This window comes from Centruroides sculpturatus, unplaced genomic scaffold, assembly GCF_000671375.1.
Source record: "Centruroides sculpturatus isolate CEXI.00-Female unplaced genomic scaffold, Cexi_2.0 scaffold17, whole genome shotgun sequence".
In the NCBI taxonomy this organism is placed as follows: domain Eukaryota; kingdom Metazoa; phylum Arthropoda; class Arachnida; order Scorpiones; family Buthidae; genus Centruroides; species Centruroides sculpturatus.
In genome coordinates, this window is record NW_019384462.1 from 591,678 (window position 1) to 608,562 (window position 16,885).

General features: G+C 19.2%; 1 protein-coding gene across 1 annotated transcript; it reads left to right on the plus strand.

The window, feature by feature from the left end:
- The first annotated feature begins 163 nt into the window (after positions 1-163).
- On the plus strand, positions 164-16,883 carry LOC111620921 (centrosome-associated protein 350-like). The gene is made up of 4 exons (XM_023362948.1): positions 164-194; positions 2,422-3,374; positions 16,025-16,419; positions 16,488-16,883. The coding sequence occupies exons 1-4, from the start codon at positions 164-166 to the stop codon at positions 16,840-16,842; spliced, it is 1,734 nt and encodes a 577-aa protein (XP_023218716.1). The 3' UTR covers positions 16,843-16,883.
- The last annotated feature ends 2 nt before the right edge of the window (positions 16,884-16,885 follow it).

The following is a 16,885-nucleotide window of genomic DNA, read 5'->3' on the forward strand; positions in this document are numbered from 1 at the left end:
CAAGCACTGATTACAGCACACACACAACAAGTACCACTAATGATACTGCAGGCACTTCCCCATCCATCACTGATAACGTAGACATAGAATTAGTTAATATGCTCCCACTTATATTTCAGGAAACACTCACTAAATATACAGGTACAGATCCCACACAAAGACCATGAATACCAAAAATCAATACGTCAAAGGAAGTAGGAAAAACATTAAATTATGTAAACACTCACTTACTACCAAACTACATTCATTCAATTTCTACACTCTCAGACATTCATACATTAGTTTATGCTGGAGCAGTCACGGTAGTAACACACCATGGTCTGAAAATACAATTGCAGACAGACACACACAAAACACAATCCTATCACAAGCCTGCCTGGCAGAGAAGAATAGAAACACAAATAAATGACATTAGACAGCAATTAGGCAGGCTGACACAATACACTAAAAACAACTCAAAAACCACACAAAACATGTACATCACAACACACACATTACAGAATACATCGATACACTAAAACAGAAACTCTTAGCCAAAGCACGTAGACTCAAACGATACAAAACATGTTGTACACTACAAAAACAACAAAATAAATTATTCACAAACAATGAAAAACTTTTCTACAGACAAATCAGTACCAAAACAAACACTGATACACAGCACAGTGGCACACCAACAGAAGAAGAACTCATAACTTATTGGTCTTCTCTTTGGTCCAATGCTGAGGCAGGTTGGATTGAAGAGGAGAACAGAAACTTGCACAACATACCAACTTTGTCCTGTGCTGAAATAAACATACATGACATCCGCTACGCTGTTAACAGAAGACACCTGGTGTAGACAACATTCACATCACTGCATCAGGAACTAGCCAAACATCTAACACATATCATCATAATCCACAAGACATACCAAAATTTCTTACTCAGGGCATCACCTACATGAAACCTACAACACCACCACACCACAGACCCCACACAATACAGACCAATTTCACGTCTCCCAACACACCACAAATTATTGACAGCATGTATCACAAACAAAATATACAAACATGTTGAAGAACACGACATTCTTACGGAACAACAAAAAGGTTGCTGTATAAATCACAGGGAATGCAAAGAACAGTTACTCATAGATTCAGTCATTCTACAGCAAGCACACAAACAACACAGAAACATACACATGGCATATATAGATTACAGAAAAGCATTCGACAGCATTCCACACAGTTGCTACATATTCTACACATGTACAAAATACATCCATCACTGGAGAACAACATTACATCTCAGGATTAGCAACACTTCCATACAAACAAACAAAATATTCATTAGGTGAGGAATTTTTCAAGGAGATTCCTTGAGTCTTCTCTGGTTCTGCCTAACCCTGAATCCATTATCAACATGTTAAACAACATGCAATATGGCTACAATATCAGACATGTACAGGACGACATGAAACTTTATGCATCCACACAAAAACGACTTCAGCAGCTCCTACAAATCTCACACTCATACACTAAGGACATAAAAATGGAGTTTGGCTTAGACAAATGCAAAGCACTTCATATAGAAAAAGGAATCCTGAAGAAAGAAGATTTTGCACTTGGAAATGAGGACATTATTGAATCCATGGAAGAGGGCAAGTTCTACAAGTATTTAGGATTCCAACAGGCCAAACTAACGGAACATACACAAATAAAGCAAAGATTAATTAAAGAATACCAAAGTAGGTTAAATGCTATCCTCAGAACACAGTTAAATGCAAAACACACAGTTAAAGCAATAAACACATATGTCATCCCAGTANTTAAAACGTTTGCTGTTGTCTTTATGATTTTTTTCCAGTAGTATTTCTCAAGTTATGATTTTTTAAAATAAAATAACTTAAATAATTTGCATCAAAGAATTCACATAATTACTCAGATTATAAAAATTTAATCTGACAAGGAATGGGGACACTTTGGGGACAAAGTTGACAAAACTAAACTCACTTTATCCAAAAGAACAAAAATTTAGATGTCATTGCTGAATGAGTAAAAAGTTATTAAAGTGTAAAAATAATGTAATGCAAAGAATTCAAATGTGATAAATTGTTAGTGATAAATTTTTCTTAACTAGATAAACAAAGCAACAAAATGCTTAGTAACTGGAAGCACCCTGTACTTTGTGAGTTGTGTCACCAAATTTGTTTTGAATAAACTGCACAATCTGACTTTTTGTAGTGATTTTCTTAGAATAAGTGCACGGATTATTTGAGTAAAACCAGTATTACTAAAAGTGTCTAGAAGTGGATTTCGGCAATTAATAATCTAATTAATATTTAAATTTATTTTTATTTTATGTAGCTAGCATATGTCCACAAAGAAATATTAAGATTTAATATATGTATATGTAATACTGACTTTTTATTTACAGATAAAAAGACTCTTGGGTCACAGAGTTCAGAAGAGAATACATCAAAAATTATTTCTGGTGAAAATGAGGATCATAGTTTGACTCCTTCAGCTTCTTTAATAAGTTCAGAAATATCACAAGATGAAATTAGTAAGGAATCACTGAAAGAAAATAGCGATGATATCGAAGAGCACGTTGATTTGTCTGAAAAAAGTGGATTGACACAATCCGAAATTAAGAATACTGTGATACAAGAGACTACAAATACTGCTCAAGAAAATGATAATACTGAAAATGATTTAAATATTTCTGAAGATTTAGAGGTTCTATCGGAAGCAGCTGAAACATTATCTAGTGAAAAAAGCTCTAGAAGCACAGAAACAATTACTGATTCATCAAATAAAAGTGGCAATAAAAAAGATGAAACGCAGAAATCAAATGCAGAAATAAGTGCTCAATCACTTGATGATAAAAAAATAAAAAAAGAGAATCTGGTGGATGATATCACAGAAAATATCTTTCAGTGGCTTTACACAGATACCGTTGATACAATCAAAACTCGTACTTTAAATCAAAAAATTATATCTAGTAGTGAAAATTCATCCACAGAAATCGTAGATAAAAGCAAAAAGAAGCCTTCAGACTTTATTTCTGAAAATCTGTCAGAATACCTAATTGAAGATTCTGTCGATTGTATGTTGCAAATTACCAGAGAAAAAAAGGACATTAACATAAGTGCATCAGAATCAAAAAATGTGAAGAAAGATGTTTCGGATATTACAGAGAAAGTGACTCGAATTTTAGCCACTTTAAATGACAGAAAATCGGTTCAATCAAAATCTAGACCCCAAGATCTAATGATTTTGTCTCCATTATTAGACAACTTAGAAGATAATAATTGGGAAATTACTACTGATCTTGAAATTGAAAAAGCTGAAATGACTAGTTCTTTTGAACCCGTTCTTTTAAACCAGGTAAGTGTTTTTATATATTGTAACATTTGATATGAATAAAAGATAAAAACTGATAAAGTGAATTAGATATAGCATACAGGAACATCCACCAACAAAATAAATTATAACTTAGATTTGATTTCCACAATGTGTGTCACTTGATGTCAGTTTCATTATGTTCTTCACTTTTCTTTGTTTAATTTTCATCCTAAATGTTACACTATATATGGTATTCTATATTTTAAGAGGATTAATAAATTCCTATTACAAATAAAAATAATATATACTGTTATTTAAACTAATAGTATAATTTATTTATAATAGCTGAAAATCATCGCTAAGGATGCCCCTAGTGCACAGTCTAGGCATTCTGTGACAGATGACAGATATACAAACAGTGGGATCAATGGCTTATATAAGCAGATATATTTTTAAAATTATATATTTTTTTGTAAGAATTATATTTAGTTAATTATTTTGTTAAATTTTTGCCAATAGATGGTGCTATGTGTAAATCAGCAAATCTAATTTAGACAAATTAATTGGTTTATAGAAATCCCGTCAATATTTTGGGGTGGGATGTACGATATTATCTAAGTTTTGTAGTATGCGAACGTAACTGCCAAGTTTTGTAGCAATTGGTCAAATGGCCTAGGAGTGTACAGTGAACAAACAAACATTGTCATTTGCATACCAAGATTTAGCCTTTGCCCAGAAATCCAGACCACTTCCAGTTTCAATCTTGCTGGATAATTGATGTGGTACTGCATTTGGGTGAATCAAAAACAATAAATTTAGAATTTAATCACAATCAAGTTTAAAAAGTATTTATTTAGCAGAAAAGTTGATATGCACCTCACTAATGGGCTGGCCAACTTTGCTAATTGATTTCATCCACTAGTGGGCCATTTTATATATTAATTTTACTTATATTTCCAAATACAGATTTTTTTTTTATTTAAAAAGGATTTTCAATACAATAAACATTAATAAATATGTGTTTAACTTGAATAATCTGTCTGAAATTTAAATTTTTCACATATTTTTATGTAATTGGTAGTTGTATCTGTTCCAATGCACTGTCAATTTTGTTTATGCAATTATACAAAATAAGAAAGTCATCAAAGTTACTAACAGTTTGATATTGGAAGAAGATATTATTGAATACAGTTATGAAAGAAAGTAAATTTGATAAGATTTATATGATTTTGCCAATGTACAGACATTAGACATTATTCGAGATTATCTTTTAAAATACATAAATTTTAATATATTTATAATTTTTCTATGATGCATTTTGAATTCAATTTTTAATTTCAAGATTAGGCAGCAAATTCTTAATTTGAATGTAGTTATGCATTAATCTAAAACCACTCTTTAAAAATTAAATTATCAACAAAAATAACTGTAATATGATCAAAATTCATTTTGAATATGAGTAGGTTATTTCAATTCTAGTTTACTTATAAAGTCATGAATGTTGTTTAAGCTCTGGTCCTAGATTGTTTTAGTTTATACCTTGCCATCAAATCAGTTTGCATTCTGTTCTCATTACCATAATTTCTTGCAAATAACCTGTGGGTTATTTGCAAGAATCCATTTTATTTTCCACTATATTATCTCTCTGTTTTAAATTATAATTGTAACCTCATGTAACAGCTTTTCCTTTGTCTAAACTTACTAATAAGGGGACATTACTATAGGGTGATTGCGTGGGTGAACTTTGATACATACCTTTATTCAGCAAAGGGAGAAAGTGCACTTCTCAAACATTTTTAAAAAACTGCAAAATTGTGCAAAATAGGCTCAATACGTCAAAATGGCACGGTTCGGTGTTAGCGTGCCTTGCTCTGATTTGCAAGACGCTGGTTCGTGTCTCAATGGGTAAACTTTTCTTCCAAATTGATGTGTAATTTACAGTTTTATTTTATCGCCTTGAACATTTGTTTTTGGAATTGTCTGTGAAAAAATGGTTTTCTCATTACCAGAAATTTAAGTTTTAGAGTTATTGCAAGAAAAAATGAAGAATAACATTTATTTTTATGCCCCAGTTTGAGAACCACTGGAATAGGTCTTTCTACTTATTGAATTTCTTGTAGTTTTACTATTGAAAAATTTCTACTGATTTTTTTATAAAACATATCCTTAATAATAATTGTTCTTTTGGCTTGTTTTTTTAAAGTTTCTGCATTAACAGTTTTCAACAGTGGGATAGTCAGGTATGGTGCTATCCCAAAGTAGTGGAGAATAAAGGTGGGAAATTTTTAAGGACATGGCTATTTATACATACAGTATGTATATGCCATTGGCTATTTATACATACTGACTGTATGTTCCTATATTCCGGCTGTTATGCTGTACTGTATGCACTGTTATTACAATTAATATTTTGATAATAAGATAATAACTACACAATAATAAATAAAACTATAATTATTTATAAAAGTTCAATTACAATGTTGTTCAATAAAGTAATCAATAAACTATGAAGTATCATTAAATCAGTGAAATATAGGTAATGAAATTTAAAGTATTGATAGATTGGTAGGTATAGCAATAAAGTAAAATAAATATATTATTTTTTTATTNTTACATTGGTAACCATTAACACCTGAATAGTGTACAGAGTTCCTATATACCTGGAACATAAGGAAAAACAGGAATTTTCATTAGTGTTCAGAAAAAATCATGGAAAGTCAGGAAATTTGCCTCCTTGGTTGCCTTGATTTTTTGCTGATAATATTCTTGATTAAGTGTAGTCGTCTGCAGGCAGCAAGAAATAATGTTGTGCAATACAACTCATGAAAATGGGTGTAAAATATTTTCAGGACCCAAAATTTCTCCCAAGTATAGGAATTTCCTAAAAATTTACAAAGTACAAAAAAGATAAATAATTTTAATTTAAATGGTATTACTTATCATTTTTCATTTTAATAAGTTTGATTGCATNAAAATATATGCTAATCACAGTTCTGAAATTAAAAAATTAAGAATTCCAAATGAATGTTAGAACGTCAGTGCAAGGTCAAAAGAACAGCAACAACAAAGTTATTATTGAAAGGGTTAATATTCATTTTTCTGTGGTCAAATCTGGATTTTTGATGTCTTGCTGTAATTATATTGAGGCATTTCATTACATTATAACCAAATACCTCATGTAATAATTACATCTAAATTTCTTGTTATAGTTGACCTTTCTATGTTTTTTTAAAATTTTTTACTATAAATTTCTTATGAAATACTTTGTGTAATTCAATAATAATAAGNAATACTTACAAATATTCAAAATGTAATTTATAGAATCACTATATCTAACAAAAATATATGCTAATCACAGTTCTGAAATTAAAAAATTAAGAATTCCGAATGAATGTTAGAACGTCAGTGCAAGGTCAAAAGAACAGCAACAACAAAGTTATTATTGAAAGGGTTAATATTCATTTTTCTGTGGTCAAATCTGCATTTCATTACGTTATAACCAAATACCTCATGTAATAATTACATCTAAATTTCTTGTTATAGTTGATCTTTCTATGTTTTTTAAATTTTTTGACTATTAGCTTATATTTAAATTTCTTATGAAATACTTTGTGTAATTCAATAATAATAAGTCTATTGTTTTTTGGGTATATGCCAGTGCAGGTTATATACTACCACACAAAATTATATTACTTATTTTGATTTATAATACATAACAGATTTTTTTTTTGTTTGTTTATAATAGATTATCAGAAACAGAAATTTATTCTGAATCATTTGAATCAACTGATCATTCAAATATTGATTCTCAACTACAAAATGGGACAGTACCAAAGCAAAAATATAGGGGACTGAATAAGAAACCACCTGCGATGATTCGGATTCCTTTAGTTCCTCATACGCATCATCGGCATGATTCGAGTGGGTCTGATGATTCTTTTACAGTTTCTCAGTCTGGTAAGTGAAAACTATAAATATATTTTCTGTATTATCCCAACTATTCAAAATAATTGCATGAACTTACAAATTTTAGAGACTGCTTCAGATCAGAGCGATATAGAGGGTCGCATTCTAGCATTAAGTGACGAACTGAAGCGACGTCAGTTAGAAGTCAGCAGATTGAAAAAGGAACAGAAAAGAATATATCGTGAGCAGTTAAAAGAACGAGAATTATCTCTACAAAAACAGATTGAAGTGAATATTTTATTATAACCTGAATTTACTCTTATTTTGATTTCACTTACATTGTTTTATTTTTAGGCTTACGATCAGTATATTCAAAAAGCTAAAAAAGAGTTAGAACAAAAATTAGAGCCATCGGGGACATGGTACACTTCGTTAGAGACGACACCTGTTAAGCCACAGATCAAGCAACCACGCGTTGCAGAATCTCGTCGTCTTCGTAGAAATGTGGCCAATGGAGATAATTTATCTCCACCATCAGAGGTTAGAATTTTCAGCATTAGCATTTTTGTAGCATTAATATTGTTTTAATGCTGTAATATTTTAATGCTGTAATGTTTTAATTCTTGAATAACATCTAGCTTCTTTAACTTAATTTCCCTTATTATACTAATCACTTCAATACTGGAAGAGTCATATTTCTTACATTGGTAACCATTATCACCTGAATAGTGTACAGAGTTCCTATACACCTGGAACATAAGGAAAAACAGGAATTTTCATTAGTGTTCAGAAAAAATCATGGAAAGTCAGGAAATTTGCCTCCTTGGTTGCCTTGATTTTTTGCTGATAATATTCTTGATTAAGTGTAGTCGTCTGCAGGCAGCAAGAAATAATGTTGTGCAATACAACTCATGAAAATGGGTGTAAAATATTTTCAGGACCCAAAATTTCTCCCAAGTATAGGAATTTCCTAAAAATTTACAAAGTACAAAAAAGATAAATAATTTTAATTTAAATGGTATTACTTATCATTTTTCATTTTAATAAGTTTGATTGCATGACAAAATAATTCTGATTTTTTTTCCAGTTTATTAATATTTTATAAAGTTCAGGGAATTTATTAATGGATAAATTTAATAAATATATACTTTTGTGCTTGGATTATACAGGATTTGTTAATGAATAATAAATAAATAAATGCTTTTTTCAAAACCACATATATTTATGGCTATGGATTAATAACAGAGTAAACTACTTTAATTTAATAAAACATTTTATTTTTAGTTTTAATAATTTGTCAATTACCGATATTCCTTCTCGACCTCAAGTTGCTAAAAAACAGACAGGAGGATGTATTCCAAATCAGAATATTGAATCTAGTGCTAGAATAGCAAAGAAATCTACAACACAAGAACGTCTTCTTTATAATTTAATGAATTAAGAGAAATNTTTTTTTTTTTTTTTTTTTTTTTTTTTTTTTTTTTTTTTTTTTTTTTTTTTTTTTTTTTTTTTTTTTTTTTTTTTTTTTTTTTTTTTTTTTTTTTTTTTTTTTTTTTTTTTTTTTTTTTTTTTTTTTTTTTTTTTTTTTTTTTTTTTTTTTTTTTTTTTTTTTTTTTTTTTTTTTTTTTTTTTTTTTTTTTTTTTTTTTTTTTTTTTTTTTTTTTTTTTTTTTTTTTTTTTTTTTTTTTTTTTTTTTTTTTTTTTTTTTTTTTTTTTTTTTTTTTTTTTTTTTTTTTTTTTTTTTTTTTTTTTTTTTTTTTTTTTTTTTTTTTTTTTTTTTTTTTTTTTTTTTTTTTTTTTTTTTTTTTTTTTTTTTTTTTTTTTTTTTTTTTTTTTTTTTTTTTTTTTTTTTTTTTTTTTTTTTTTTTTTTTTTTTTTTTTTTTTTTTTTTTTTTTTTTTTTTTTTTTTTTTTTTTTTTTTTTTTTTTTTTTTTTTTTTTTTTTTTTTTTTTTTTTTTTTTTTTTTTTTTTTTTTTTTTTTTTTTTTTTTTTTTTTTTTTTTTTTTTTTTTTTTTTTTTTTTTTTTTTTTTTTTTTTTTTTTTTTTTTTTTTTTTTTTTTTTTTTTTTTTTTTTTTTTTTTTTTTTTTTTTTTTTTTTTTTTTTTTTTTTTTTTTTTTTTTTTTTTTTTTTTTTTTTTTTTTTTTTTTTTTTTTTTTTTTTTTTTTTTTTTTTTTTTTTTTTTTTTTTTTTTTTTTTTTTTTTTTTTTTTTTTTTTTTTTTTTTTTTTTTTTTTTTTTTTTTTTTTTTTTTTTTTTTTTTTTTTTTTTTTTTTTTTTTTTTTTTTTTTTTTTTTTTTTTTTTTTTTTTTTTTTTTTTTTTTTTTTTTTTTTTTTTTTTTTTTTTTTTTTTTTTTTTTTTTTTTTTTTTTTTTTTTTTTTTTTTTTTTTTTTTTTTTTTTTTTTTTTTTTTTTTTTTTTTTTTTTTTTTTTTTTTTTTTTTTTTTTTTTTTTTTTTTTTTTTTTTTTTTTTTTTTTTTTTTTTTTTTTTTTTTTTTTTTTTTTTTTTTTTTTTTTTTTTTTTTTTTTTTTTTTTTTTTTTTTTTTTTTTTTTTTTTTTTTTTTTTTTTTTTTTTTTTTTTTTTTTTTTTTTTTTTTTTTTTTTTTTTTTTTTTTTTTTTTTTTTTTTTTTTTTTTTTTTTTTTTTTTTTTTTTTTTTTTTTTTTTTTTTTTTTTTTTTTTTTTTTTTTTTTTTTTTTTTTTTTTTTTTTTTTTTTTTTTTTTTTTTTTTTTTTTTTTTTTTTTTTTTTTTTTTTTTTTTTTTTTTTTTTTTTTTTTTTTTTTTTTTTTTTTTTTTTTTTTTTTTTTTTTTTTTTTTTTTTTTTTTTTTTTTTTTTTTTTTTTTTTTTTTTTTTTTTTTTTTTTTTTTTTTTTTTTTTTTTTTTTTTTTTTTTTTTTTTTTTTTTTTTTTTTTTTTTTTTTTTTTTTTTTTTTTTTTTTTTTTTTTTTTTTTTTTTTTTTTTTTTTTTTTTTTTTTTTTTTTTTTTTTTTTTTTTTTTTTTTTTTTTTTTTTTTTTTTTTTTTTTTTTTTTTTTTTTTTTTTTTTTTTTTTTTTTTTTTTTTTTTTTTTTTTTTTTTTTTTTTTTTTTTTTTTTTTTTTTTTTTTTTTTTTTTTTTTTTTTTTTTTTTTTTTTTTTTTTTTTTTTTTTTTTTTTTTTTTTTTTTTTTTTTTTTTTTTTTTTTTTTTTTTTTTTTTTTTTTTTTTTTTTTTTTTTTTTTTTTTTTTTTTTTTTTTTTTTTTTTTTTTTTTTTTTTTTTTTTTTTTTTTTTTTTTTTTTTTTTTTTTTTTTTTTTTTTTTTTTTTTTTTTTTTTTTTTTTTTTTTTTTTTTTTTTTTTTTTTTTTTTTTTTTTTTTTTTTTTTTTTTTTTTTTTTTTTTTTTTTTTTTTTTTTTTTTTTTTTTTTTTTTTTTTTTTTTTTTTTTTTTTTTTTTTTTTTTTTTTTTTTTTTTTTTTTTTTTTTTTTTTTTTTTTTTTTTTTTTTTTTTTTTTTTTTTTTTTTTTTTTTTTTTTTTTTTTTTTTTTTTTTTTTTTTTTTTTTTTTTTTTTTTTTTTTTTTTTTTTTTTTTTTTTTTTTTTTTTTTTTTTTTTTTTTTTTTTTTTTTTTTTTTTTTTTTTTTTTTTTTTTTTTTTTTTTTTTTTTTTTTTTTTTTTTTTTTTTTTTTTTTTTTTTTTTTTTTTTTTTTTTTTTTTTTTTTTTTTTTTTTTTTTTTTTTTTTTTTTTTTTTTTTTTTTTTTTTTTTTTTTTTTTTTTTTTTTTTTTTTTTTTTTTTTTTTTTTTTTTTTTTTTTTTTTTTTTTTTTTTTTTTTTTTTTTTTTTTTTTTTTTTTTTTTTTTTTTTTTTTTTTTTTTTTTTTTTTTTTTTTTTTTTTTTTTTTTTTTTTTTTTTTTTTTTTTTTTTTTTTTTTTTTTTTTTTTTTTTTTTTTTTTTTTTTTTTTTTTTTTTTTTTTTTTTTTTTTTTTTTTTTTTTTTTTTTTTTTTTTTTTTTTTTTTTTTTTTTTTTTTTTTTTTTTTTTTTTTTTTTTTTTTTTTTTTTTTTTTTTTTTTTTTTTTTTTTTTTTTTTTTTTTTTTTTTTTTTTTTTTTTTTTTTTTTTTTTTTTTTTTTTTTTTTTTTTTTTTTTTTTTTTTTTTTTTTTTTTTTTTTTTTTTTTTTTTTTTTTTTTTTTTTTTTTTTTTTTTTTTTTTTTTTTTTTTTTTTTTTTTTTTTTTTTTTTTTTTTTTTTTTTTTTTTTTTTTTTTTTTTTTTTTTTTTTTTTTTTTTTTTTTTTTTTTTTTTTTTTTTTTTTTTTTTTTTTTTTTTTTTTTTTTTTTTTTTTTTTTTTTTTTTTTTTTTTTTTTTTTTTTTTTTTTTTTTTTTTTTTTTTTTTTTTTTTTTTTTTTTTTTTTTTTTTTTTTTTTTTTTTTTTTTTTTTTTTTTTTTTTTTTTTTTTTTTTTTTTTTTTTTTTTTTTTTTTTTTTTTTTTTTTTTTTTTTTTTTTTTTTTTTTTTTTTTTTTTTTTTTTTTTTTTTTTTTTTTTTTTTTTTTTTTTTTTTTTTTTTTTTTTTTTTTTTTTTTTTTTTTTTTTTTTTTTTTTTTTTTTTTTTTTTTTTTTTTTTTTTTTTTTTTTTTTTTTTTTTTTTTTTTTTTTTTTTTTTTTTTTTTTTTTTTTTTTTTTTTTTTTTTTTTTTTTTTTTTTTTTTTTTTTTTTTTTTTTTTTTTTTTTTTTTTTTTTTTTTTTTTTTTTTTTTTTTTTTTTTTTTTTTTTTTTTTTTTTTTTTTTTTTTTTTTTTTTTTTTTTTTTTTTTTTTTTTTTTTTTTTTTTTTTTTTTTTTTTTTTTTTTTTTTTTTTTTTTTTTTTTTTTTTTTTTTTTTTTTTTTTTTTTTTTTTTTTTTTTTTTTTTTTTTTTTTTTTTTTTTTTTTTTTTTTTTTTTTTTTTTTTTTTTTTTTTTTTTTTTTTTTTTTTTTTTTTTTTTTTTTTTTTTTTTTTTTTTTTTTTTTTTTTTTTTTTTTTTTTTTTTTTTTTTTTTTTTTTTTTTTTTTTTTTTTTTTTTTTTTTTTTTTTTTTTTTTTTTTTTTTTTTTTTTTTTTTTTTTTTTTTTTTTTTTTTTTTTTTTTTTTTTTTTTTTTTTTTTTTTTTTTTTTTTTTTTTTTTTTTTTTTTTTTTTTTTTTTTTTTTTTTTTTTTTTTTTTTTTTTTTTTTTTTTTTTTTTTTTTTTTTTTTTTTTTTTTTTTTTTTTTTTTTTTTTTTTTTTTTTTTTTTTTTTTTTTTTTTTTTTTTTTTTTTTTTTTTTTTTTTTTTTTTTTTTTTTTTTTTTTTTTTTTTTTTTTTTTTTTTTTTTTTTTTTTTTTTTTTTTTTTTTTTTTTTTTTTTTTTTTTTTTTTTTTTTTTTTTTTTTTTTTTTTTTTTTTTTTTTTTTTTTTTTTTTTTTTTTTTTTTTTTTTTTTTTTTTTTTTTTTTTTTTTTTTTTTTTTTTTTTTTTTTTTTTTTTTTTTTTTTTTTTTTTTTTTTTTTTTTTTTTTTTTTTTTTTTTTTTTTTTTTTTTTTTTTTTTTTTTTTTTTTTTTTTTTTTTTTTTTTTTTTTTTTTTTTTTTTTTTTTTTTTTTTTTTTTTTTTTTTTTTTTTTTTTTTTTTTTTTTTTTTTTTTTTTTTTTTTTTTTTTTTTTTTTTTTTTTTTTTTTTTTTTTTTTTTTTTTTTTTTTTTTTTTTTTTTTTTTTTTTTTTTTTTTTTTTTTTTTTTTTTTTTTTTTTTTTTTTTTTTTTTTTTTTTTTTTTTTTTTTTTTTTTTTTTTTTTTTTTTTTTTTTTTTTTTTTTTTTTTTTTTTTTTTTTTTTTTTTTTTTTTTTTTTTTTTTTTTTTTTTTTTTTTTTTTTTTTTTTTTTTTTTTTTTTTTTTTTTTTTTTTTTTTTTTTTTTTTTTTTTTTTTTTTTTTTTTTTTTTTTTTTTTTTTTTTTTTTTTTTTTTTTTTTTTTTTTTTTTTTTTTTTTTTTTTTTTTTTTTTTTTTTTTTTTTTTTTTTTTTTTTTTTTTTTTTTTTTTTTTTTTTTTTTTTTTTTTTTTTTTTTTTTTTTTTTTTTTTTTTTTTTTTTTTTTTTTTTTTTTTTTTTTTTTTTTTTTTTTTTTTTTTTTTTTTTTTTTTTTTTTTTTTTTTTTTTTTTTTTTTTTTTTTTTTTTTTTTTTTTTTTTTTTTTTTTTTTTTTTTTTTTTTTTTTTTTTTTTTTTTTTTTTTTTTTTTTTTTTTTTTTTTTTTTTTTTTTTTTTTTTTTTTTTTTTTTTTTTTTTTTTTTTTTTTTTTTTTTTTTTTTTTTTTTTTTTTTTTTTTTTTTTTTTTTTTTTTTTTTTTTTTTTTTTTTTTTTTTTTTTTTTTTTTTTTTTTTTTTTTTTTTTTTTTTTTTTTTTTTTTTTTTTTTTTTTTTTTTTTTTTTTTTTTTTTTTTTTTTTTTTTTTTTTTTTTTTTTTTTTTTTTTTTTTTTTTTTTTTTTTTTTTTTTTTTTTTTTTTTTTTTTTTTTTTTTTTTTTTTTTTTTTTTTTTTTTTTTTTTTTTTTTTTTTTTTTTTTTTTTTTTTTTTTTTTTTTTTTTTTTTTTTTTTTTTTTTTTTTTTTTTTTTTTTTTTTTTTTTTTTTTTTTTTTTTTTTTTTTTTTTTTTTTTTTTTTTTTTTTTTTTTTTTTTTTTTTTTTTTTTTTTTTTTTTTTTTTTTTTTTTTTTTTTTTTTTTTTTTTTTTTTTTTTTTTTTTTTTTTTTTTTTTTTTTTTTTTTTTTTTTTTTTTTTTTTTTTTTTTTTTTTTTTTTTTTTTTTTTTTTTTTTTTTTTTTTTTTTTTTTTTTTTTTTTTTTTTTTTTTTTTTTTTTTTTTTTTTTTTTTTTTTTTTTTTTTTTTTTTTTTTTTTTTTTTTTTTTTTTTTTTTTTTTTTTTTTTTTTTTTTTTTTTTTTTTTTTTTTTTTTTTTTTTTTTTTTTTTTTTTTTTTTTTTTTTTTTTTTTTTTTTTTTTTTTTTTTTTTTTTTTTTTTTTTTTTTTTTTTTTTTTTTTTTTTTTTTTTTTTTTTTTTTTTTTTTTTTTTTTTTTTTTTTTTTTTTTTTTTTTTTTTTTTTTTTTTTTTTTTTTTTTTTTTTTTTTTTTTTTTTTTTTTTTTTTTTTTTTTTTTTTTTTTTTTTTTTTTTTTTTTTTTTTTTTTTTTTTTTTTTTTTTTTTTTTTTTTTTTTTTTTTTTTTTTTTTTTTTTTTTTTTTTTTTTTTTTTTTTTTTTTTTTTTTTTTTTTTTTTTTTTTTTTTTTTTTTTTTTTTTTTTTTTTTTTTTTTTTTTTTTTTTTTTTTTTTTTTTTTTTTTTTTTTTTTTTTTTTTTTTTTTTTTTTTTTTTTTTTTTTTTTTTTTTTTTTTTTTTTTTTTTTTTTTTTTTTTTTTTTTTTTTTTTTTTTTTTTTTTTTTTTTTTTTTTTTTTTTTTTTTTTTTTTTTTTTTTTTTTTTTTTTTTTTTTTTTTTTTTTTTTTTTTTTTTTTTTTTTTTTTTTTTTTTTTTTTTTTTTTTTTTTTTTTTTTTTTTTTTTTTTTTTTTTTTTTTTTTTTTTTTTTTTTTTTTTTTTTTTTTTTTTTTTTTTTTTTTTTTTTTTTTTTTTTTTTTTTTTTTTTTTTTTTTTTTTTTTTTTTTTTTTTTTTTTTTTTTTTTTTTTTTTTTTTTTTTTTTTTTTTTTTTTTTTTTTTTTTTTTTTTTTTTTTTTTTTTTTTTTTTTTTTTTTTTTTTTTTTTTTTTTTTTTTTTTTTTTTTTTTTTTTTTTTTTTTTTTTTTTTTTTTTTTTTTGTGAAAAGTGGTCTGCTTAGTCTTTCTCTTCGGACATCCTTTGGATTTAATTTTTTATTTGATTGATTTGAACAGGGCTCGTTATTAGACCAAATTTGTTCTTCTGGTTCAATTGTACTAAGCCCACTACTCTCGTGTTCAAAAAGAGAAATTCCATTTCTTACATTTCTATTACTTTTAATTCCTCTACACATTTATTGAAGGTTTGCGTTCCATAATTAGACAAAATATCTGCAATATTTTTAGTTATCGCCAGTGCCATATTGAATTTTTCCCTATCCAATAATATTTTGTTGGGACAATCAAAATCATCAGTAAAAGTTTCATCTTCGATATGATCATCATCGATGTCTACATTTACATCTGTATCCATACTTAGTGCATTTTCAATTGAAATAATATATCTTGCATGAAAGCAAGTTTTTGAAAATATGTCCAAATTATTATATTTTCTTATCATTAAAATATGACGACATGGTGCCCTAAAAGAATTTCAAAATGAACAAGAACATGTTTTCACCGATGTATTATAAAATTTTGATATTTTGCTATCAAGATTTTCCTCAGTGCCATTATTTTTAATTCTCATTTCTCAATAATGGGTATCACAATTAGGATATTGATAATCGAAATTTAGGATATCCTAAATTATAAATAACATTAAAACTGTCATCTTTACATCATGGCTTTAAAAGGGTTAAATAGCCAATTGACTATACATACTGTATGTATAAATAGACATTTTCAATTTTTAAAGTATTTTTCCATGTGTTTTTTCTCACGACCATTTCAGAAAAAGATTTTGTAAACAGTTATGTCTAGTAAAGAAAAGTCTTTTTATTGTTACATAATTCTTTTTTTTTTTTTTCGCGGTAGTTTTTGGCGATACCCCAAAAGAATTTAATGGACATATCTGTCCCTCACCACTGCCACACGATTGCCCTGGACGAATATATCCGTCCCTCACTGTCGAGTGGTTAAGATAATTGATTTTTTTAATTAATTAATCCCTTACAGAAGTCTGATTTCCTGGAAGAATCGGAATGGTTTGACGATGATTTTGGTTTTGAAAATAAAGAAGCACAGTTGGCTCAGGAAGAAATGCCTCCACACTATCAGAACTATTATCGTCAGATTCCTAACAAACCTCCTCCACCATACATTCCTCCGTCCGCTTTGCCGTTTTCTAAATTCGAACCGAAGAAGAACGAGTCTTTCTCTGTAATTGTTAATGATCCTAAAGAAATACAAGATATGGTGACCGAAATGGCTTTAACTCTGAAAGATAACATAAATATTTATCAGTTTAATGAAGAAAATGCAGAAAACAGTGATTTGGCAACAGAGAGTCAAGTGTTATATAAACAGTTTTTGTGTGATCTCACTAGGGACATGATACTAAATTTAAACAGGTGTGTATAAATTTTCCTATATTCGAAATAATAAAAGAAGAGGTATATTTTTATTTAATTATTTTTAGTAAAGCCAACGAGAAACCTGCTCCGTGGACAAAAACGTGGAAGCTGACGCAAAAATCATTTCCTCGAGACGGCGAACAATTTGTAAACACTGTAGTCGAAAAGACGCTCCAGTTACTAGGCATAAAGAACATTGCTACGGAATCTAAGAAGAACGAATCAGTTATGAAACTGGGTCGAAAGAAACGCGACTTCGTGGACAATATATTAATAAAAGAACTGAGAGAAGAAGAGTGTTCCTGGGTAAATTACGAACAGGACGAGATATTTATCAAAACCGAACTTTCCGATGCTATTTTCGACATTCTCGTCGACGATACCGTCTCGTTAATCGGAAAGCTTCAGCAGAGAGTGTAAATTGCAGCGTAAGTGTATAAATTATAAATAAGAACAATTTACA

Excerpts from the sequence above, each read along its gene's own strand:
- LOC111620921 (XM_023362948.1), top strand. The coding sequence starts at position 164 with ATGAATACCAAAAATCAATACGTCAAAGGAA. Across the intron at positions 195-2,421 it reads AAATCAATACGTCAAAGGAA|ATAAAAAGACTCTTGGGTCA; the intron begins GTAGGAAAAACA and ends TTTTATTTACAG. Across the intron at positions 16,420-16,487 it reads ATGATACTAAATTTAAACAG|TAAAGCCAACGAGAAACCTG; the intron begins GTGTGTATAAAT and ends AATTATTTTTAG.